This window comes from Dermochelys coriacea, chromosome 4 (genome assembly GCF_009764565.3).
Source record: "Dermochelys coriacea isolate rDerCor1 chromosome 4, rDerCor1.pri.v4, whole genome shotgun sequence".
Taxonomy (NCBI): Eukaryota; Metazoa; Chordata; order Testudines; family Dermochelyidae; genus Dermochelys; species Dermochelys coriacea.
This window is the reverse complement of record NC_050071.1, coordinates 64,967,693-64,990,706: the sequence shown is the minus strand read 5'-3', so window position 1 is coordinate 64,990,706 and position 23,014 is coordinate 64,967,693. Positions and strand designations below refer to the sequence as shown.

Here is a 23,014-nt window from a genome sequence, read left to right as displayed (position 1 = left end):
CAAATTGAACTGACAATCAATCGCAATAAGACAGAAATCATGACCTTTAATACTGCCTCATCATCACCAGTATGGATAGAGGATCATGTTTCTATACTGGTGAGAACATTCACATACCCGGGCAGCACCATCAGCCAGGACATCGGAACAAGCCAGGACATCCGGAACAAAAATCAATAAAGCCAGGAACACCTTTGAGAGCTTAAATACAGTCTCAGAGTAGCAGCCGTGTTAGTCTGTATCCGCAAAAAGAAAAGGAGGATTTGTGGCACCTTAGAGACCACACCAAACGATCCATTGTCTACAGCCAAGCTCTTTGATACAACTGCATTTGCTCCAACCCCCACAGACAGAGACAGACACCTACAAGATTTCTATCAAGCGTTCTTACAACTACGATACCCACCTGCTGAAGAGAAGAAACAGATTGACAGAGTCAGAAGAGTATCCAGAAGTTACCTACTACAGGACAGGCCCAACTAAGAAAATAACAGAATGCCACTAGCCATCACCTTCAGCCCCCAACTAAAACCTCTTCAACGCATCATCAAGGATCTACAACCTATCCTGAAGGAGGACCCATCACTCTCACAGATCTTGGGAGACAGGCCAGTCCTTGCTTATAGACAGCCCCCCAACCTGAAGCAAATACTCACCAGCAACCACACCCCACACAACAGAACCACTAACCCAGGAACCTATCCTTGCAACAAAGCCGGTTGCCAACTGTGTCCACATATCTATTCAGGGGACACCATCATAGGGCCTAGTCACACCAGCCACACTATCAGAGGTTCATTCACCTGCACATCTACCTATGTGATATATGGCATTATGTGCCAGCAATGCCCCTCTGCCATGTTCATTGGTCAAACTGGACAGTCTCTACATAAAAAGAATAAATGGACACAAATCAGACATCAAGAATTATAACATTCAGAAACCAGTTGGAGAACACTTCAATCTCTTGGTCACTCGATTACAGACCTAAAAGTTGCAATTCTTCAACAAAAATCCTTCAAAAACAGATTCCAACGAGAGACCGCTGAATTGGAATTAATTTGCAAACTGAATACAATTAACTTAAGCTTGAATAAAGACTGGGAGCAGATGGGTCATTACACAAAGTAAAACTATTTCCCCATGTTTATTCCCCCTCCTCCTCCCACTGTTCCTGTCAACTGCTGGAAATGGCCCACTGATTATCACTACAAAAGGTTCCTCTCCCACGCCCCACCCCCGCTGTCCTGCTGGCAATAGCTCACCTTACCTGATCACTCTCCTTACATTGTGTATGGTAACACCCATTGTTTCATGTTCTCTGTGTATATAAATCTCCCCACTGTATTTTCCTTTCTCACAAAAGCTTATGCTCAAATAAATTTGTTAGTCTCTAAGGTGCCACAAGTCCTCCTTTTCTTTTTGTAAATACAGTCTGGAACTCATCAAAATACAACACCAAAACCAAACTCAAGATTTATCAGAGCTGTGTACTTTCAACACTACTTTATAGTGCAGAATGCTGGGGAATGAGAAAGTATGACATGTCCAAACTCTCTTCATTCCATACAACCTGCCTCAGAAAAATCCTCTGTATCTTTTGGCCTAGAACAATCTCAAACCAAGATCTATTGACACAGTGCAGCCAAGAGGATCGAAGCACCATCAGTGCCAGCAGACGCTGGAGATGGATTGGTCATGTGCTTTGGATGGAAACTGATATCACCAGAGTAGCAATCAGATGGATGCCTAAAGGCAAGAGAAAATGAGGCTGCCTGAAAACAACATGGCAAAGAGCTGTGGAAGCCGAGCTGAAAAACCTGGGGCACAGCTAGGTAACCATTGAAAGACTTGCCAGAAACAGACAGAAGTGGAGGAAATGCCAGAGGCGTAATAGGAACATGATGATTATGATGACCATCATAATATATGAGCATCAAAATCAGGATTTATTCTTGCATATAGGACTCCATAATGGACCCTGCTTCTGCCATCCCTAATTTTGGTCACTAAAGTTGGATTTTTAAAAACGTACAGTATACAGATGTGACCAGTTTTGCTGCAGCTCAGACACTAAAACATAACCTAGTAGAATAAAGAAACAAGTTCAAATAATAGAAAAATAACCATAACATTTCAATGGTCAACTAGCCTATTGTGTAAGGATAAACAATATTAGTTGCTTAATCCTTAAAAGGAAAAAGAAAGCTAAGTTAGAACTCAAGAAAGTCTTAACTCTGAAAAACTAGTCAAAGTACAGGGATGGGCTAGGCAACTTGCCCCACATTGCTCCATAAACTCAAAGTATAATTAATCGAACATTCTGGCTAGTCTTCTCCTAGGCCTTTCTTCACCAGAACTTTCAAACATCTTTGTGCAGTTTTGTGAGACAAGAGAACCTGAGTCGCTCAGAAAAGGCTAGGATTGATTGTTTCTATTTTTAAAAAGGCAGGTTTTAGTTTACTACTACTAATAGAGAGATTGGTATAACCACCAATCTTTGAAACCAGGTCTTTATTCATTAGGAAATCATCTAGTCTGTTTATTCTTTACTTGAAATTGTGATCTATACTCAACAACAAGCTGTTCAATCATAAAAACAAAATTATAACTTCAAATGAGCAATAGGCAGTCAGACTACATGAACTCCTAAGTAATCACATATTATTTTCATGCCAATATCTGTAGTAATAAAGCCACCAACCCAGAATACATGATATAGCAGCAGAACTTCTTCCGAAGTTTTCCATTTTCCAGAGTTATGAATAGCACCGAAAGCATGATCACGTACACAGATGACACAGACCATGTCAAAGTGAAGAAGCCTAAAATATAACCTTTAATCAGTTTTCAAAATGCATAGAAATCCTTTTGTGTTCTTTTTAATCCAAACAAATGCTTTGGTGATCTTCATCTCTGTGATTAAAACAGTCCTCACAGACCCCACAATCAAAAAGTCCTAGAGCTAACAATAGAATGCACATACAAGAGAAAAACATATTGTAAGGAAACATTTCAATTTCAAAGTTCCAAAGACTTATAGTAAACATCAACATACAAACAAAAAAGGGTTACAAAAATTTAAAAAAAGAAAAGGAGTACTTGTGGCACCTTAGAGACTAAAATTTATTAGAGCATAAGCTTTCTTGAGCTACAGCTCACTTCATCAGATACATTTGGTGGAAAAAACAGAGGAGAGATTTTTATACACACACACACACACACACGCACACACACACACACACACACACACACAGAGAGAACATGAAACAATGGGTTTATCATACACACTGTAAGGAGAGGTTTCAGAGTAGCAGCCGTGTTAGTCTGTATTCGCAAAAAGAAAAGGAGTACCCGTGGCACCTTAGAGACTAACAAATTTATTAGAGCATAAGCTTTCGTGAGCTACAGCTCACTTCATCGGATGCATTTGGTGGAAAAAACAGAGGAGAGATTTATATACACACACACACAGAGAACATGAAACAATGGGTTTATCATACACACTGTAAGGAGAGTGATCACTTAAGATAAGCCATCACCAGCAGCGGAGGGGGGGGGGGAGGGAAAGGAGGAAAACCTTTCATGGTGACAAGCAAGGTAGGCTAATTCCAGCAGTTAACAAGAATATCAGAGGAACAGTGGGGGGTGGGGTGGGAGGGAGAAATACCATGGGGAAATAGGTTTCAGAGTAGCAGCCGTGTTAGTCTGTATTCGCAAAAAGAAAAGGAGTACTTGTGGCACCTTAGAGACTAACAAATTTATTAGAGCATAAGCTTTCGTGAGCTACAAATGCATCCAATGAAGTGAGCTGTAGCTCACGAAAGCTTATGCTCTAATAAATTTGTTAGTCTCTAAGGTGCCACAGTACTCCTTTTCTTCATGGGGAAATAGTTTTACTTTGTGTAATGACTCATCCATTCCCAGTCTCTATTCAAGCCTAAGTTAATTGTATCCAGTTTGCAAATTAATTCCAATTCAGCAGTCTCTCGTTGGAGTCTGTTTTTGAAGCTTTTTTGTTGAAGTATAGCCACTCTTAGGTCTGTGATCGAGTGACCAGAGAGATTGAAGTGTTCTCCAACTGGTTTTTGAATGTTATAATTCTTGACGTCTGATTTGTGTCCATTCATACTTTTACGTAGAGACTGTCCAGTTTGGCCAATGTACATGGAAGAGGGGCATTGCTGGCACATGATGGCATATATCACATTGGTAGATGCGCAGGTGAACGAGCCTCTGATAGTGTGGCTGATGTGATTAGGCCCTATGATGGTATCCCCTGAATAGATATGTGGACAGAGTTGGCAACGGGCTTTGTTGCAAGGATAGGTTCCTGGGTTAGTGGTTCTGTTGTGTGGTTGCTGGTGAGTATTTGCTTCAGATTGGGGGGCTGTCTGTAAGCAAGGACTGGTCTGTCTCCCAAGATCTGTGAGAGTGATGGCTCGTCCTTCAGGATAGGTTGTAGATCCTTGATGATGCGTTGGAGAGGTTTTAGTTGGGGGCTGAAGGTGATGGCTAGTGGCGTTCTGTTGTTTTCTTTGTTGGGCCTGTCCTGTAGTAGGTGACTTCTGGATACTCTTCTGGCTCTGTCAATCTGTTTCTTCACTTCAGCAGGTGGGTATTGTAGTTGTAGGAATGCATGATAGAGATCTTGTAGGTGTTTGTCTCTGTCTGAGGGGTTGGAGCAAATGCGGTTATATCGTAGCGCTTGGCTGTAGACAATAGATCGAGTGGTATGATCTGGATGAAAGCTAGAGGCATGTAGGTAGGAATAGCGGTCAGTAGGTTTCCGATACAGGGTGGTGTTTATGTGACCATCGCTTATTAGCACCGTAGTGTCCAGGAAGTGGATCTCTTGTGTGGACTGGTCCAGGCTGAGGTTGATGGTGGGATGGAAATTGTTGAAATCATGGTGGAATTCCTCAAGAGCTTCTTTTCCATGGGTCCAGATGATGAAGATGTCATCAATGTAGCGCAAGTAGAGTAGGGGCATTAGGGGACGAGAGCTGAGGAAGCGTTGTTCTAAGTCAGCCATAAAAATGTTGGCATACTGTGGGGCCATGCGGGTACCCATCGCAGTGCCGCTGATTTGAAGGTATACATTGTCACCAAATGTGAAATAGTTATGGGTCAGGACAAAGTCACAAAGTTCAGCCACCAGGTTAGCCGTGACAGTATCGGGGATACTGTTCCTGACGGCTTGTAGTCCATCTTTGTGTGGAATGTTGGTGTAGAGGGCTTCTACATCCATAGTGGCTAGGATGGTGTTTTTAGGAAGATCACCAATGGACTGTAGTTTCCTCAGGAAGTCAGTGGTGTCTCGAAGTGCCTTCGTTACCAGCACTCCCAGCTATCTTCGAGACACCACTGACTTCCTGAGGAAACTACAGTCCATTGGTGATCTTCCTAAAAACACCATCCTAGCCACTACGGTGCTAATAAGCGATGGTCACATAAACACCACCCTGTATCGGAAACCTACTGACCGCTATTCCTACCTACATGCCTCTAGCTTTCATCCAGATCATACCACTCGATCTATTGTCTACAGCCAAGCGCTACGATATAACCGCATTTGCTCCAACCCCTCAGACAGAGACAAACACCTACAAGATCTCTATCATGCATTCCTACAACTACAATACCCACCTGCTGAAGTGAAGAAACAGATTGACAGAGCCAGAAGAGTATCCAGAAGTCACCTACTACAGGACAGGCCCAACTAAGAAAATAACAGAATGCCACTAGCCATCACCTTCAGCCCCCAACTAAAACCTCTTCAACGCATCATCAAGGATCTACAACCTATCCTGAAGGAGGACCCATCACTCTCACAGATCTTGGGAGACAGGCCAGTCCTTGCTTATAGACAGCCCCCCAACCTGAAGCAAATACTCACCAGCAACCACACCCCACACAACAGAACCACTAACCCAGGAACCTATCCTTGCAACAAAGCCGGTTGCCAACTGTGTCCACATATCTATTCAGGGGACACCATCATAGGGCCTAGTCACATCAGCCACACTATCAGAGGTTCATTCACCTGCACATCTACCAATGTGATATATGCCATCATGTGCCAGCAATGCCCCTCTGCCATGTACATTGGCCAAACTGGACAGTCTCTACGTAAAAGAATGAATGGACACAAATCAGATGTCAAGAATTATAACATTCAAAAACCAGTTGGAGAACACTTCAATCTCTCTGGTCACTCGATCACAGACCTAAGAGTGGCTATACTTCAACAAAAAAGCTTCAAAAACAGACTCCAACGAGAGACTGCTGAATTGGAATTAATTTGCAAACTGGATACAATTAACTTGGGCTTGAATAGAGACTGGGAATGGATGAGTCATTACACAAAGTAAAACTATTTCCCCATGGTATTTCTCCCTCCCACCCCACCCCCCACTGTTCCTCTGATATTCTTGTTAACTGCTGGAATTAGCCTACCTTGCTTGTCACCATGAAAGGTTTTCCTCCTTTCCCCCCCCTGCTGCTGGTGATGGCTTATCTTAAGTGATCAAAAAGAAAAGGAGTACTTGTGGCACCTTAGAGACTAACAAATTTATTAGAGCATAAGCTTTTGTGAGCTACAGCTCACTTCATCGGATGCATCCGATGAAGTGAGCTGTAGCTCACGAAAGCTTATGCTCTAATAAATTTGTTAGTCTCTAAGATGCCACAAGTACTCCTTTTCTTTTTGCGAATACAGACTAACACGGCTGCTACTCTGAAAAATTTAAAATACCTTCCATCTGTATTTAAGTTTGTTTCATACTGCACCTGAACATACATTAGTGAACGCTAGATGGGCAGCTAGTCCTTGGCTGTAGGCCTGAACAAAACTTCATGATCAACAGTAAAAATTTAGATTGGTTAAAGCAGTTTAAACTTGGTACGCGGCTTGCTGCTTGTTCGACAAGCCTGTGGCAGGCTGGGCCAGTTTGTTTACCTGCTGCATCCCCAGCTCTGGCCCGGCAAGTAAACAAACCGGCTAGCCTGCAAGGGGCTTTCCCTGAAAAAGTGGCGTCCCAAGTTTGGGAAACACTGGGTTAAAATATACTTTGTTTCAAAGGTAAGGTTTACACAGACAGTAAACCCTCAACTGTGCTTCCTAAACATTACTGCAAGCACAATAAAATCCTGATGGTAGTCAGAAGCAAATGCCCCAAGTATAAGTTTTCAATACTTAAAAAAAAGACCTTATTCAGAGAGACTATTGTATCACATACTTATTATAAAGATAATTTCCCCTTTTCACAAGTAATAATGTGGAGTATAGCCTGAGGACTATTTTCCCTACATCACTATGCAGAGGAATTGGTTAATGTAACATGAATGAATAAATATAGGAGAGTGCAAAAGTGAAAGAATAGTACCTTGTCCTGGTTCAAAAGATTCAGAATATTAAAAGTTGATTTATCTGGTCTTATTCTAAATGTTTAAAAAAATATCAAACATTGGGTCATTTTGAACATAATGGAAATAAAAGGAATTATGGACCCAATCTTGTTATGTGTCATGAAGCCAATGGTACATAACAGACCAATGCCTGTAAGGACTACAGGATCAGGTCAAGTTAGTTCCTTTCAGGCTAAATGCATAAGAGGGGACTTGAAGTATTCAAAGAGTACTAGTTTAACTACCCAGATTCATGTAAGCATTCAACATCTTGGGAACTGGAGGGGCAGATGAGGAGGAAAGGAGTTGGAGATTGGAGGAAATAGAGAAAGGGGGAAGATTTGCTTGTTACACCATGAAAATTGTAATAGTTTAAATCAGGCTGAACTTGGATTAGATTTTTACATCTATAAATGCCCTAGAATTTCAGACCCTATCTTATGGTCCCATATCTTCATGTAAATATTGTGACGGGTTGGATCACAGAAACCCCCTTGGGACTGCCAACTGATGTGCTTTGACTACCTCTGAGTCTGTTTTCCCTGCCAGCTTAGGACTTCAGTGTCCTGCTTGGTTTGAGCCAGACATGCTTGCCTGATGGTCTGAACCATGTCCCCCAACAGCTGCAGGCTTAACTGAAAACAGCTTAAGAAGCGTTCCTGTCTCCAACACTCAGATGCCCAACTCCCAATGGGGTCCAAAACCCCAAATAAATCCATTTTACCCTGTATAAAGCTTACACAGGGTAAACTCATAAATTGTTCGCCCTCTATAACACTTATAGAGAGATATGCACAACGGTTTTCCCCCCTCCCCAGGCATTAATGCATACTCTGGGTTAATTAATACGTAAAAAGTGATTTTATTAAGTACAAAAAGTAGGATTTAAGTGGTTCCAAATAATACCAGACAGAACAAAGTGAATTACCAAGCAAAATAAAATAGAACATGCAAGTCTAAGTCTAACACGGTAAGAAAACTGAATACAGACAAAATCTCACCCTCAGAGATGTTTCAGTAAGTTTCTATCACAGACTGGATGCCTTCTTAGTCTGGGTACAATTCTTTCCCCTGGTAAAGCCCTTGTTCCAGCTCAGGTGGTAACTAGGGGATTTCTCATGATTGCAGCCCTCTTTTGTTCTGTTCCACCCACTTATATATCTTTTGTATAAGGCAGGAATCCTTTGTCCCTCTCTGGGTTCCTACCCCTCCTTCTCAATGGAAAAGCACCAGGTTAAAGATAAAAAGAAAAGGAGTACTGGTGGCACCTTAGAGACTAACAAATTTATTAGAGCATAAGCTTTCGTGAGCTACAGCTCACTTCATCGGATGCATTCAGTGGAAAATACAGTGTAGCTCACGAAAGCTTATGCTCTAATAAATTTGTTAGTCTCTAAGGAGCCACAAGTACTCCTTTTCTTTTTGCGAATACAGACTAACACGGCTGCTACTATGAAACCTGTCACAAATATATATTAATTTTTCAAGTGCCACAGCTCATAAGCCATCTGAACTAGAAATACCTGTGTCATAACACCACAAACTAAGAATCCTTTCTCCCTCCCTCCCTCTGCCCCCCAATCCCTCAGCCTGACTTTACAGGTGAAGAGAGACCTTAAATAGTATCACTTGTTTTCTAAAATGCTTTGTTTCAGAGTAGCAGCCCTGTTAGTCTGTATTTGCAAAAAGAAAAGGAATACTTGTGGCACCTTAGAGACTAACAAATTTATTTGAGCATAAGCTTTTGTGAGCTACAGCTCACTTCATCGGATGCATTCAGTGGAAAATACAGTGGGGAGATTTATATACACACACAGAGAACATGAAACAATGGGTTTTATCATACACACTGTAAGGAGAAGAAAAGCAGTACTTGTGGCACCTTAGAGACTAACAAATTTTAGTCTAAGGTGCCACAAGTACTGCTTTTCTTTTTGCGAATACAGACTAACACGGCTGCTACTCTGAAAACTGTAAGGAGAGTGATCACTTAAGATGAGCTATTACCAGCGGGGGGGGGGGGGGGAGAGAAAACCTTTTGTGGTGATAATCAAGGCTTTGAACATTTATCAAATATTTCTTCAAAGTAGCAGGAGCAAGATATCCAAGATAGTGAGGAACAATTTTTTTTTATTGGCACTTGTGAATAATGCACCCATCCAAAATGCAAACCAATATAACCTTTATATCACCACAGGGTGTAATCTCTTGGAACAGTGTAATGCACATGAACTACAAGTATTATTTATGTAGCTTAAGTCATACTAACTTAAACAGATAATCCAGATGTCACAATTAACTGCAATAGATTTAGGAGTGAGAGTCTCAAGCAGTATTTACTTTAAAACAGAGAACCTTACAGTTAGTAATGTACTGCAGAATAGAACATATTTCATAACCACAGAAACAACTGCAGGTACATTCCTTAAAACATGCAACCTTCATTTACCATTTGAGAGCACTATGATAAGATTCCTACTTGACTAAAGTTATATGAAACTAAGATATACGTTTGTTAATGATCTTTTAGGTCCCAACCCTGCACTGTCAAATGAGCAGGCAGACTCATCTGACCTTCCTGTATAGAAGTCACTGCAGGATTGAGGCCTCAGTTTTTGGTACTTCACTCATAACACCCGTAAGTCTGAACTTTTTGCAAACATTTTTTTTAAAAGGGAAGGAACTTGTATCCGTATGAAACTCTTTGCTAACTGCTAACAAGGGGATTATTTCCATGTTCATTATTTAAATGATGGAACAAAAATGGAAAAGTAACTGTTCTATTCTCCTATTATCCATACATTACACTGGGAAACCACCACCTAAAAAAAGAAAAAAAAATGTATACACTGTACATGGTACTTTACAGCAGATAACACACCAATAAAACAGATAGATATATATATATAGATATATATATATAGGGGCCAAGTCCTGCACAAAATTATGCATGCAATTTTATTCATGTGAGTAAAGTTATATGAATTAATGTTCCCCAGATTGGACTCTCATATACGAACAGTTACTAGTGTGTTTTACCTGATGTAAAGTGCCCATATGTGAATGTGGCTGCAGGATCAAACTCTACAAAATTAAGATCTGACTTTGCAAGACCCTGATCCTGCAATGAGTTCTGCATGGGTGGACACATACAGCACTGCAATGACTTCCACAGGGAGAAATTGTGAACTGAATACACAGTCAAATGAGGTAAATTAACTAACAACAATTGTTATTCTGGCCAGTACTGTGGCGTCAGTGTCCTTTCCGTTCTAACCCCGTTAAATCACTACCTCACACATCAAGCACAAGCAAGGGGCATCACAACACGGCTGATTCGTGTGCAAATATATCTGTTTTGTAAGAGTCACAAGGCAATGACCTTTGGTCTAGTTTTGTGTCTCGCTGTAAGGACAAGGGGAGGGGCAGCCGTGTGTGGTGGGCACGGCCCACAATCATACTTGATACTGGACAGGCCCCCTAGCTCGCCACTTTCACTCCCCTGTCCTACCCCATCGCTCTTCCCGCACACACACACGGGGGGGGGGGGTGCGGCGCACAGCCCCCCGTCCCACGAGCAAGGAATCGTGGTAGCACGTTACAGGGCAGAAGAGGAAACTGCTTGGGGAGCGGGTACCACCCGAGAGTCAGCCTGCAGCCCACTAGCCCCGCGGACCAGCAAGGTGCCCACGAGCGACGCCCCACGTTACCTTGGCTGGAGAGCGTGCAGAGCGGCAGCGGCATGGTGCCTGCCTGGGCGCCCCCCCGGGGACGGGGCAGCCTCCCCTCAGCGCCCGGAACAGGGGCGAACGCTGCCGCTGCCGCTGCCCGCTACGCACACCCCGCCTCCCAAAGCGCCCGGGGGTCCCCGCTCTGCCTTCCCCGAGCGCCCGGGCTCTGCAGCTCCGGGTCAGCCCGCCGCTGCGAGCCCAGGCCAATTGCATTCACCACACACAGTGCACACCCCGCCCCCGCCCCAGTGCGCCTGCGCGCCAGGCTACCTGCCGGGAGACGGAGCTCCCGCCCCACCGAGGAGGGATTACTACAGCTCCCAGAATGCCCTGCGGGAGAAGAGGCGTGGGCCAGCCCTGCTGGCAGGGCGATGTTCCCGGCTAGGGAAGGGTGCAGCACGGCGCATGCGCTAGCCCAGTGTGAAAAGGAATTTCTTTATTGTCCCATAATGAAACAAAACTCCCGGGACGCGAGAAGGCGGGGCTGTATAATGGGATCCATGGCCGCCATAGCTAACGGCCTGACGGTCGCAGGCCGGAGCCGGGGAGGATGTCTGATTCCGGCATGCATTGCGGCAGGAGAAAACTATCCCTCCCAGCATGCAGTGCGCCTATCAAGGGTCCAATCCGTGTTCTCTTGGAGGTCCCGCGCTGCATGCTGGGAGTAGTAGTTCAAGGGGAGCTGCTCTGCAGAGCGGGAGAGTTGCGGACCGCATTACCGAGCCCCTCCCTGCCCCGACCAGCAGAACGGAAGCTGGGGTGGTGTATGCGGAGGGGGCGGGGATACGCTCTCACGGATCACCGGCCCTACCACGGGGGGCGGGGTCGCCGAAGGCTCCGGCTCCGCCCTCGGGTAGGGGGCGGGGCTCGTGAGTTTCGCGCGCGCCGCAAAACCGGTTGATTTCGAGGGATCGTTTTGCGGCCGTTCCGAGCCGAGGCAGGGACCATGGCTGAGGCGGGGCCGGTGCAGCCCGTTTCCCCCGGCGCCGGGCCCAGGAGAAGCCGGAGCGGCAGCAGCGGGGCGCGGCCGCTGGAGCAGCTCAGTGACCCGCAGGAGCTGCTGGAGGAGGTGGAGATGCAGATCGATGACGTGAGTCTCCCCAGTGCAGGTCGGAGGCGGCCCAGCTCTGCCCAGCGCCAGGCACTCTGCGTCGGGTCCGGTGTAACCCCTTTCCCAGCCACCTAAACTAAACCCTTTTAAAGCGGAATATGAGTGTGCACGGGGCGGGAGTCGGACCGCTGCTCATACCTGTGTAGACGAGGACTGATTAAGGAACTGTCTGTAGCCCTGCCGTGGTCAGAGCACGGGGAAGCCACCCAGCTCGGTACCTGGCATTCCAGGAACATGAGGCAGATCCCAGACTGGCTGCACCCTCCTCCCGGGATCTCTGAACACCCCGTGTGCTTTTGGTGCCAAAACTATAATGGGGTCCAAGAAAGAATTGGATAATTTCGTGGAGGATAGGTCCACCAATAGCTAGTAGCTAAGATGGTCTGCGATGCCACTCTAGGCTTGGAGTGTCCCTAGCCTCTGATTGCTGGAAGCTGGGAGTGGGCAATGGGATGGATCACTCAATAATTGCCTCTTCTGTTCACGCCCTCTGAAGCAGCTGGCATTGACCACGGTTGGAAAACAGGATACTGGGCTAGATGGACCATTGGTCTAACCCAGCATGGTGGTTCTTATGTTCTTGTTGCAGGCCGCATTCTCGCTAACGAAGATCCTGGAGGCAACGTCTGCTGTGTCAGCCCAGGTAGAGGAGCTTGCGACCAAATGCTCAGAAAATGCCCGATTTCTTAAAACCTGGCGGGATCTCCTGAAGGAAGGGTATGAGTCTCTGAAACCCAGTGACTGACTCTATGCAAACACACACAGGAGGAAAGCTCAAGAAGGATACCTGGGTGAGCTGAAGTTGAATCATCCCACAGCATTTTCACTTTGTTACCCTTGTCTTGCAATGCCAGGACTTGGCTCTTGGCCACGTTGGGTTAAGGAATGTCTGTATAAATGAAGACTTAAACAATTTTTTTGTGCTTTTTTTTTTTAATGTCTTAACGGGGCTTTCATCAACTCCCCCCCTTCAAGAAAATTTTTGTTCTGTGCACAAGCTATTTCTGTGGAGAAAATGTTGATAATGGTATGTAAATGTTGATGCATGGACATCATTCAGAATCTGTTGATAATAGAATAGACTATTTTAGTTTGGCTTGGGAAGAGGGACCAAGTCTGGATTTTTAAACTGTTGGTTTCCTTGCAGTTCTATTGATTAGCAAGTACGTATGAAATGTACTAAATAAAATTTTCAGTAGAGTAATGTTACACTTGTATTCAGATACTATACATAGGGAGATATCTGATACCTCTCTAATTGACCACTGTGGTTCTGTAAATCAAGAATTCCCCAAGTGTAATCACTTGCAGACAGCTATATTTTTGTTAACCCCCATCTCCTTCAGGAATGTATATAAGCTTGTCACTTTCAAAATAAGTCTTTTTAAAATCTTGTTAATCAAACGAGACTACTTGTGAAACTTTCTGCCCTCACTTATACCTATACAAATTCCATTCTTACTCTGCCATTTAACAGGTATTAATATAGATATAACTGAATCTAGAACTTGGTCTCTCGTTTTTAAGACTGTAGCCCAGCTCCCTCCCTACGCTGACAATCATCTTAGCCAGTTTTTCAATACTTTTCTCCATAGTTGCATTTTTACAGATTATTTGATCACTGCAAACCCTTCTACACCTGATATTTTTATGTATTTTGGTTACTCAACTATATTTAAAGTGCCTTATTGTATGCTTAGATCATATTTTTCTTCCGATGGAAACTCAGCTGCATTGTGTATTAAAAGGTTGGGTTGCTATTTGAAGTATATATTTCAGTTTCAGTAGTATCTGTGCTAATTCTGTAATCTTTGAAATAATATGCTGTATCAGGACTTGTTCTGCATTTCCTCCCATTTAATGAACTAGTAGGTTTCTGATTCAAACCCTATAATCTGGCATACCATTGTAAACAAGGATCGACTATCTAAAAGATTTCTAATTTGTGGTAAATATCTGGATCATAGCTACTGTACCCAGAAACATATGAAAAAATCAGCACTGAAATGAGTTGGGAAGCTATAGAAAAATGTAGTAGTGTGCCATGACTGAGTAGTCATTGATCCCTATTTCTCGGTGTCCATCGCCCACCCCAAGAAAATCTAATATTTTTTATTTTTTTTTAACCTAAAAAAAAAAAGACATTAGAACAAATATTGAACAGCTAATTATGGCAGCTTCTTTCTTCCTTCCTCCCATCTGTCAAAGTGTAGAGAAGGCTGTAAGTAGTACATGTTCTCTTACTGTTCCTTGATTACTTAGCTAAACAACTTGATGCTCTCAAAGTGGAGTAAAGGAGAGTTTAATGTTGCAGACATTCTGGATTATCCAGAGTATCAAGTGAGGATATAAAATGAAATATGGTGTGTTTACTATTTTCATCAAGGTGAAAACAATCAGTTTGATCAGCAGGTAAATCTTTATTCCAAATAAATCAATATATACAGTAACAGAAATATGATACACATCTGTTCTGTATTTGATTCTAACATATTTCAAAGTTTTGTAAACAGTAAAGTGTGAGTCACACTATATTTTCCTTCTTGTATCTTTTATCAAGTTGAGTGCAAACATTAAAAACATCTTTTTGCTTTTTTTTTAAAAAAAACTTCAAAGTGTAAATGGAGAAGAGCATTTCCTCCAGCTGTGTTATCTTGGGAACTCAGCTGGCCACAAGCCAGTTACTGAAAGTTTCCTTATCCAGTATCCCTTTCTTTCATAATATCAAAAAGTGTCTTTAAAAAAAAATCTGATACACACATATGGAGAATCTGCCTGATTGCTTCAGTTGGGATCCCCCAAAACTTAGCTCAACGTTGTACCATTTTTAAGTATTCATAAATCTGAATCATTTTAATTGGTGTCCAGTGCCCCATGCCTGACCTATGAGTAACTCTTCAGAAAAATACTGCAACTGACTAAAGTTTAGGAAGCTGCATAGCCATTCAGAGTTAACTTTTGTATTGCTAGCAATCTGGTCATCTAACAATAGACTGCATACAAATTACATTTTAGAATTTAGAAAGGTACAAAGTAACAGTTTTAACCTTTTTGACTTTATCTGCCCAGCCCCAAAATGAAAGTAAAAATTGGACTGATAGTGGAATTTTATTCACATAAATATTTTTTTCCTATGGCTACTACTCCCTAAGGCTCTTCAAAAATGTATGTACTGTTAAGTTCACTCTCTATTGTCTTTTTCTGATTAGACTTCTTGGCCATCACTGATGTGAATCTGTGTTACAGCTTTTTCCTTACTGCTATAAAACAGTGAGTCCACATCAGAGATGACTGTGCAAATTTTACTGTGACTATTCAAAACATTTATCTGTATGAATTCAGTCCTGTGGAATGTGTGGTTGCTGATGTTTCAGAGGAGTCTGTATAAATAGCAGGCTTTGTTAACTCTGGTGTAATCTCTTGCATTGGCCACATCTCTACCCAGATAAATGATGGGCCATATGTTTTCTGATTGCTTTTGCTTCCTATGGATCTTCCTTGTTTGTAATTATACCAAGCTTGCTGAATCATTTCTTTGAAAGGTCGTGTGGTCAGAGTGTAGAGGAGAGGATTCAAAGCACTATTTATGGGCAGTATAAAAATCACCACCCAGGAAGTTATAGTACCTTGAGGAGGAAAAAAGAAATTTAAATATTCAAAAGTGTATGTACTCAATAACATTGTATTAGTATATAATACTTTGTGTTAAAAGCAGTGTACAGATATTAACTGATATCTTCACAGTGGCCCTTAAGGTAGGTAAGTACTATTCCATTTTACAGTTAGGGAATCAGAGGCAGAGAGTTGAAGGGACTTGTCCAAGCTTACCCAGCATGCCAGTGGCAGAACTGGGGTTTGATTTCCTGACTCAGCTTTGTGCTCATTCCTTCAAACTGCACTCTGTCTACTTCTAACAATACTTTCTTTTAGAATTACATTTTCCTAGGTAGAGGAGACTTGCATTTTTTAAGAAATGCATTTTCAGAGCAAGTTTCCTTTTTCTATGGGACATTTGCTATACACAATTTTGGGTCAGACATGTGACATTTGACTCTACCCCTTTCAAAATATAACTCTAACATCCTTTTGCTGAGTCCACTTTCCTGAAAGGCAAGAATTTCTCACTAGGTCTCTCCTATGACATGTATTTATAACTAAAATTGATAGAGTAGTAATTTCTAAGCCTACTATTGCTGGTGGCAGCCTTTATACTAAACAAATGTCCTTTGTGATATGTAGGGACCTACCAAATTTATGGTCCATTTTGGTCAATTTCATAAATTGTAAATTTAATGATTTCAGATATTTAAATCTGAAATTTCAGGGTGTTTTAATTGTAGGGGTCCTGACCCAAAAGGGAGTTTGTGTGTGTCTGTGGGGGGGGTCAGTGTTTTGTAGGGGGGGTTTCAGTACTGCTACCTTTACTTCTGTTCTGCTGCTGACGGTGGTGCTGCCGTCAAAGCTGGGTGACTGCAAAGCAGCAGCTGCTGACAGGGATCCCAGCTCTGAAGGCAGAGCCACTGCCAACAGCAGCATAGAAGTAAGGATGCTATGGTATGGTATTGCCACCCTTACTTCTGTGCTGCTGCCTTCAGAGCTGGGCCTTGGTCAGCAGCCACCGCTCTCCGGTTGCCCAGCTCTGAAGGCAGCAGTACAGTAGTATGGGTGGCAATACTGCAATCCCCCCTAAATTAACCTTGTGACCCCCCCCCCCACAACTCTCTTTTCAAAAGGAACACTGCAACAGTGAACGGTTGAAAGAAAAGATAGACTTTTTTGTGTAGTCTTAAATTGAGTTCAGACATCAGAGCCGCAACAGCTGTTATTGCAGCAATGTGGCTGCCACCAAGAGCCATAGGATCAGAAATACCAGCTGTAATTAAAATTTTGTTTTCAAATTTTGTCCGTTGTGCAATAATATATGATCATAAGCTTTTGAACTTTTATTGCTGTGGCTAGAAAAAATAGACTTGGGGTGGGAATATTTAAGCTTTAACTGATATAACATAGGATTATTTTGTGTTAGCATTCTAGCTTGCATTTTCTAGCTGACTTTCACACAAGCCATTTAACTGAATTTTTTATTTAGAAAAGAAAAAAAAACATACCTGGTATTTCTACTTGAAGTAAAGAAAGTAATTTCAAAATAAAGATGGGAATCCAGCATAGTGCATCAGTGAAAACAATGAAGAAAAAGCGTTTAGCAAGGGTCATCTCTTTTTTAATATGATTACGGATTTCAGTTGCTGTGATGGCTGTTTGGTGAACACTGTAAAACATACTTCCATAGGAAAACACAATGATGATAAAAGCTGCCAAGTTTACACCTGTTAAGAAGTTAAGGGATGTTAGTGATTTAAGACATGAATTAATATTTCCAGGCATGTAGCTTACTGGCAAATTGGGCAAGTAGCAAAGGAGAATCTTGTATCCAACCTACTAATACAACTGGAATTTAGACAGACAGGTAGAACTTGAGTCAGTCTTTATATAGGATATTGAGGTTAATGCCCCCTTACTCAAAGTATATTTATTAATTATCACTAAATAGTGAACATTTGCCATCTAAACCATGTAGTGCATCTTGTAGGTCTGTGTTCTTTGGTTTCAGCATTGCTTTACTGACAGTCATCTACCCCGACACATTACAACCCCTAAGCCCTGTACTATCTGAGCACCTGCTAACTACTAATGAATTTTATGCTTACAACAACCCTCTCGGGTCAGTATTATCCCCTTTTTACAGATGGCTTATTGAGGCACAAGACAGATTAACTGACTTGCTCAGGGTCTCACAGGCTGTCTGTGCCTGAACCAGGAACTGACTCTAGATCTCCTAAGTCCTAGTGCAATGCACAGTCCACTAGACCATCCTTTTGACACTAGAAAGATGTGGCCTAGACAGGCAAAGATTGGGGACTCAATCCCTGATTAGCGCATGCTCCAACTAACTGGCCAGTGACTGGTCATCACACCGTCATCAAACTAAGCAGCAAATGAGTAAACTTGTGTATAATACTGAGATTTTAAAAGTAAATATTTTAAAAATATTTTTATAAATTTGTGGGTCTCAGACTTTCACAGAGCACCCATTTTCAAACATGAGTAAATAAGGTGTTCAAATCTAATTCTTGGGTGCCGATCGTTGTACCTTAGCATATAAATGCCCACTTTATGCACTTATCAGAGATTCCAAATATGGGATTTGGGCAACCTAGTAAGACTGCCAGCTTCGTTTGAAAGTTGGGCTCCCCCTGTAGCTCCAACCAACATATGTAAAGGAAGAAACATAACATACTTACCTAAAAAAATAACAACAGAATAAATCTGGCCTCCTGTACTTTCTGCCTGTTCTGAATGAAGAGGAAAACAGACCCCATTGGTGCCATAGTAGTTTCTGAAAAATTCCTTGTGGCTCAGTGGAATAAAAGCAACCACAAAGCCAATAACCCAGATGAGAATCAAAATGGAAATTGTCCTGCATTTTCCTGGCTTCAAACACCTAAAAGGGTAAACTATGCATATATATTTTTCCAAAGTCATGTAAGTCAACAGTAAAACTGACACCTCTGTGGACAGAATAGCCAATGATCCCACCAATTGGCAGTGGATACTGTCCATCCACAATTGAGCATGCTTGTTGTATTCTCCGCGATATTTAACATCAAAGGCTCCAATCACAAATAAATATATTCCCATCAGACAGTCAGCACCTGTAGAAATAGTATTTAAGAACATGAATAAATAAGGAATAATTTGGTTTATATATCTGAATTGTCCTTTATTTTACTATATATATATAAATAATATACTTAAAGGTCTACCAACAACTATAGTTAAGGTTACAAAATTCTCAGTTCTAACTAGTTTTCAGTGACTGCGGCCTTTCTGAAATTTTCACCATTTGGGCTGACATATTTTCATTCTTGCTCTCTGCCCTACAGTGATTTTTCTTTCAAGTTCATGCAAAAAACAGTTGTTATAAAGCATGAATAAAAATATATACATTTCTCATTACAAAAATACTTCTTGCACCTTTTTATGAACAGTTCTAGTTCCAAAATAGAACACTGAAACTTGGTGTGCAAAGTGTTCACATTGAGTAGAAGTGTCTTTGCTAGTGTTACATACATTTAGTTTTGATTTGCCCAAGCTATGATCCTATGAAAAATCATATGCTAGGCATGCAGAATACAGATTGCACAGAGCCTTTTACTGAGGTTGAAAAGTTCTCAAGCAAGGCAGGCCACACTGCACATGTGTGGCTGACTAAATTAGCTCCACAGTGAAAAGTAAAATATTGTGGGAGGGTTCCTGCACATTCTTCAAAGTATGCATTAGGGAGTTCCTCTCTGAGCCACCTTAGGCATTGTCAGGATTAGAGCTTTGCAAAGTAAGATAATTCCATTTTGTGGAGGATTTCAGTATTTTGAAATTTGGTTTAATTATGATCTGGAACAAAAACCAAAAATTTTGAAATACTCCTGAACTGGGAAAGCTCTGAAGTCTGCAACTTCATGCCAGTCCATGTGACTGATGATCCTGGAGCTGTGGACTGTGGAAGCCTTGGGATCCCTGGCTGAGGGGTAGTCCACCTAGCTGGCTGCCTGGTGTAAAGAAAGTAAATAAGGAAGTGTTATTTACTCCTTCTCATAACAGAAGAACTAGGGGGTCACCAAATGAAATTAATAGGCAGCAGGTTTAAAACAAACAAAAGGAAGTATTTTTTCACACAACGCACAGTCAACCTGTGGAACTCCTTGCCAGAGGATGTTGTGAAGGCTAAGACTATAACAGGATTCAAAAAAGAACTAGATAAATTCATTGAGGATAGGTCCATCAATGGCTATTAGCCAGGGTGGGAGCAGGAATGGTGTTCCTAGCCTCTGTTTGCCAGAAGCTGGAATGGGCAATGGGATGGATCACTTGATGATTACTTGTTCTGTTTATTCCCTCTGGGGCACCTGGCATTGTCCACTGTTGGAAGACAGGATAATGGGCTAGATCAACCTTTGATCTGACCCAGTATGGCCATTCTTAGAGCCACAGACCCTTGAAAGCCGTAGAGTCCCTGACCCCAGGGCAGTCTGCATGCGTGGTTGCCCCTGAGTCCTGGACCTTGGAAGCTCTGGAGTCTCCAGCTTAGGTGCAGTCCGTCTGACTGTCCCAGAACCATGGACCTTGAAAGCCCTGAAGTCACTGGCTCAAGGACAGTCCACCTGGCAGGCTGCCAAGAAGCTGTAATCCTAGGAACCAGTGCTGGTAGGCAGGATTCCATAGAACCTTCCCTGCTTTCCATCAGACCTTTGTCAAAAGCAAACAGCTTCAGCAGAAGTTTTAATTTCAATGAATCAGCACTCTCCAATGGAAAAACATTCTGTTGGAGAATTTCTGACCAGCTCTAGACAGGAGAAGCTCTCTGTTGCAGACCTCCTTGGGTGCACCTGAGGGGGACAATATGCCAAACCCAAATTTAAAAAAGCATGAATCAGCCCCCCCCCCTCCAATCATGAGGGTTGGGGAGGGTTAAGAAGAAATTTGGGGTTCTTTTTATTTGCCTTACATTCTTTGAGCATGTAGGGTGCACTTGCTTCATGTTTTCAATCTTTTCACTGCAACCATAAGTACTAAAAAAAATTTTTAAAATAACAGTTGAGATTCCCATGCAATCTCTTTTTTATTCAGTAGTTGGGGATTTAAGGAAATGATTAAATATCATGAGACATGCAAGAAAGTTGTAAGAGATAGCAATGCTGAAAGTGGGAGAGATAGGGTTGCCTTGCTGTGGACCTTGTAAGGATTTGGGATAAGGGTTCCTGTGGTATCTAGCGCAGTATTTTGGACAAGCCAACAAACCACAGAGTCCTGGACAGTGGGTATTTCGAAGTGCTGCTGTCCTGTTTTATATACAATTGACAATTGCTTTTTAATGTGATTTATGTAATCTCATGAAATACCAAAGTTAAGGTAGACCTCTTTGTATTTAATTTATAATAAATACAGTATGCAGTGTTGTAGCTGTGTTAATCCCAGCATATTAGAAAGCCAAAATGCGTGAGGTAATATCTTTTATTCGACCAACTCCAGGTCCTGAAGAAGAGCTCTATGTAAGCTTAAAAGCATGCCTCTCTCACCAACAGAAGTTGGCCTAATAAAATATATTGCCCCACCCACCTTGTCTCTCAGACACAGGCAGGGAATTTGTGATTACATTGATCAATTATCATCACATCTAGCTCAGCTTTCTTTTTAAAAACTGAATAAGCCTCTTCGTAGCCATTGGATCTAAGGTAATCCGCTATTGCTCGATTTAGTTCATCTCGTTGCCTCTGTGACAGCACCATGGTGACTGTGATGGCAGGCTAACGTGATTCAGTTGTGGCTGCCTCCTCAAGATTAAAAAAAAAAAACACCTTGTGAATCCTGGATCCAAACTTCAGTCTGCCACAGAGCAGCTTCAACCAAAAGGAAAAATGTTTCTCCACACGTGAAATCCAACAGGAAATCTGGAGGCATTCAACAGGGAAGGTTCATTCCATCACATCTAGCTCAGCTTTCTTTTTAAAAACTGAATAAGCCTCTTCGTAGCCATTGGATCTAAGGTAATCCGCTATTGCTCGATTTAGTTCATCTCGTTGCCTCTGTGACAGCACCATGGTGACTGTGATGGCAGGCTAACGTGATTCAGTTGTGGCTGCCTCCTCAAGATTAAAAAAAAAACACCTTGTGAATCCTGGATCCAAACTTCAGTCTGCCACAGAGCAGCTTCAACCAAAAGGAAAAATGTTTCTCCACACGTGAAATCCAACAGGAAATCTGGAGGCATTCAACAGGGAAGGTTCATTCCATCACATCTAGCTCAGCTTCCTTTTTAAAAACTGAATAAGCCTCTTCGTAGCCATTGGATCTAAGGTAATCCGCTATTGCTCGATTTAGTTCATCTCGTTGCCTCTGTGACAGCACCATGGTGACTGTGATGGCAGGCTAACGTGATTCAGTTGTGGCTGCCTCCTCAAGATTAAAAAAAAACACCTTGTGAATCCTGGATCCAAAATTCAGTCTGCCACAGAGCAGCTTCAACCAAAAGGAAAAATGTTTCTCCACACGTGAAATCCAACAGGAAATCTGGAGGCATTCCTTTTGGTTGAAGCTGCTCTGTGGCAGACTGAATTTTGGATCCAGGATTCACAAGGTGTTTTTTTTTTTAATCTTGAGGAGGCAGCCACAACTGAATCACGTTAGCCTGCCATCACAGTCACCATGGTGCTGTCACAGAGGCAACGAGATGAACTAAATCGAGCAATAGCGGATTACCTTAGATCCAATGGCTACATTGATCAATTATGAAGTTGTTTGTCAACAATTCTTGGTTTTAAAATTTAAAAAGAAGCTCTGACATTCAGGATCACATTTTCAAAGTCAATCCTGCATTTGCACACACAATCATTTGGTCATGTAAAGAACAGAATTTTCTCTTGCAAACAGAAATCACAGAATGTGTGTAAAATTGAGTTGTTACAACTGTTATGCAAATTGGATTGTTTTGAACACAAATCCTGCTGGTGTGCACAAATTACTGTGTGTTCATAATTGTGTTGAAGCTGGGTTAATGTTCCTTTGAAAATATGGGGCTCATTTCTGTTCTTATTGAAGACTGTAATTTGACACTCAACTTCTATGGGAGTAATATCAGACACTTGGCCTTCAGTGTTAACCCACTCTCCACAGTAATTTAAAGGTAGAATCCAACAACCTTTGTGTT

General features: G+C 42.2%; 3 protein-coding genes across 7 annotated transcripts in view; 1 reads left to right on the top strand and 2 right to left on the bottom strand.

Moving 5' to 3' along the window:
- Nucleotides 1–11,534, bottom strand: part of ETFDH (electron transfer flavoprotein dehydrogenase) — a 34,706-nt gene extending 23,172 nt beyond the window's left edge. Inside the window, exon 1 of one of the 3 annotated variants that reach the window (XM_038399065.2) lies at nt 11,412–11,534. Coding sequence is in view for 1 of the 3 variants with exons in the window: in XM_038399064.2 (XP_038254992.1) it covers nt 11,121–11,154 (34 nt within the window). In the remaining 2 variants the exon portion in view is untranslated. Of the gene's footprint in view, nt 1–8,411; nt 8,439–11,120 lie in introns of those variants that run through there. The other 2 variants (XM_038399064.2, XM_043513241.1) reach the window with 2 other exon arrangements.
- A 339-nt stretch (nt 11,535–11,873) lies between these two features.
- On the top strand, nt 11,874–14,023 carry C4H4orf46 (chromosome 4 C4orf46 homolog). The gene is made up of 2 exons (XM_038399181.2): nt 11,874–12,231; nt 12,842–14,023. Exons 1-2 carry the CDS (start codon nt 12,088–12,090, stop codon nt 12,995–12,997), a joined length of 300 nt encoding a protein of 99 aa, XP_038255109.1. The 5' UTR covers nt 11,874–12,087; the 3' UTR covers nt 12,998–14,023.
- Nucleotides 14,024–15,219: 1,196 nt separating this feature from the next.
- Nucleotides 15,220–23,014, bottom strand: part of RXFP1 (relaxin family peptide receptor 1) — a 98,792-nt gene continuing 90,997 nt past the window's right edge. For all 3 annotated transcript variants that reach the window (XM_038399176.2, XM_038399178.2, XM_038399179.2), the window contains 3 exons: nt 18,555–18,965; nt 17,361–17,579; nt 15,220–15,878 (listed from right to left, as the gene is read on the bottom strand). In XM_038399176.2, coding sequence (XP_038255104.1) covers nt 15,577–15,878; nt 17,361–17,579; nt 18,555–18,965 — 932 coding nt within the window. In that variant the 3' untranslated portion in view covers nt 15,220–15,576. The remainder of the gene's footprint in view (nt 15,879–17,360; nt 17,580–18,554; nt 18,966–23,014) is intronic.

Bases quoted from the DNA above. Each gene is read 5' to 3' on its own strand.
- C4H4orf46 (XM_038399181.2), top strand. From the start codon at position 12,088: ATGGCTGAGGCGGGGCCGGTGCAGCCCGTTTCCCCCGGCGCCGGGCCC. The intron at 12,232-12,841 runs GTGAGTCTCCCC...TTCTTGTTGCAG, and splicing joins TGGAGATGCAGATCGATGAC to GCCGCATTCTCGCTAACGAA.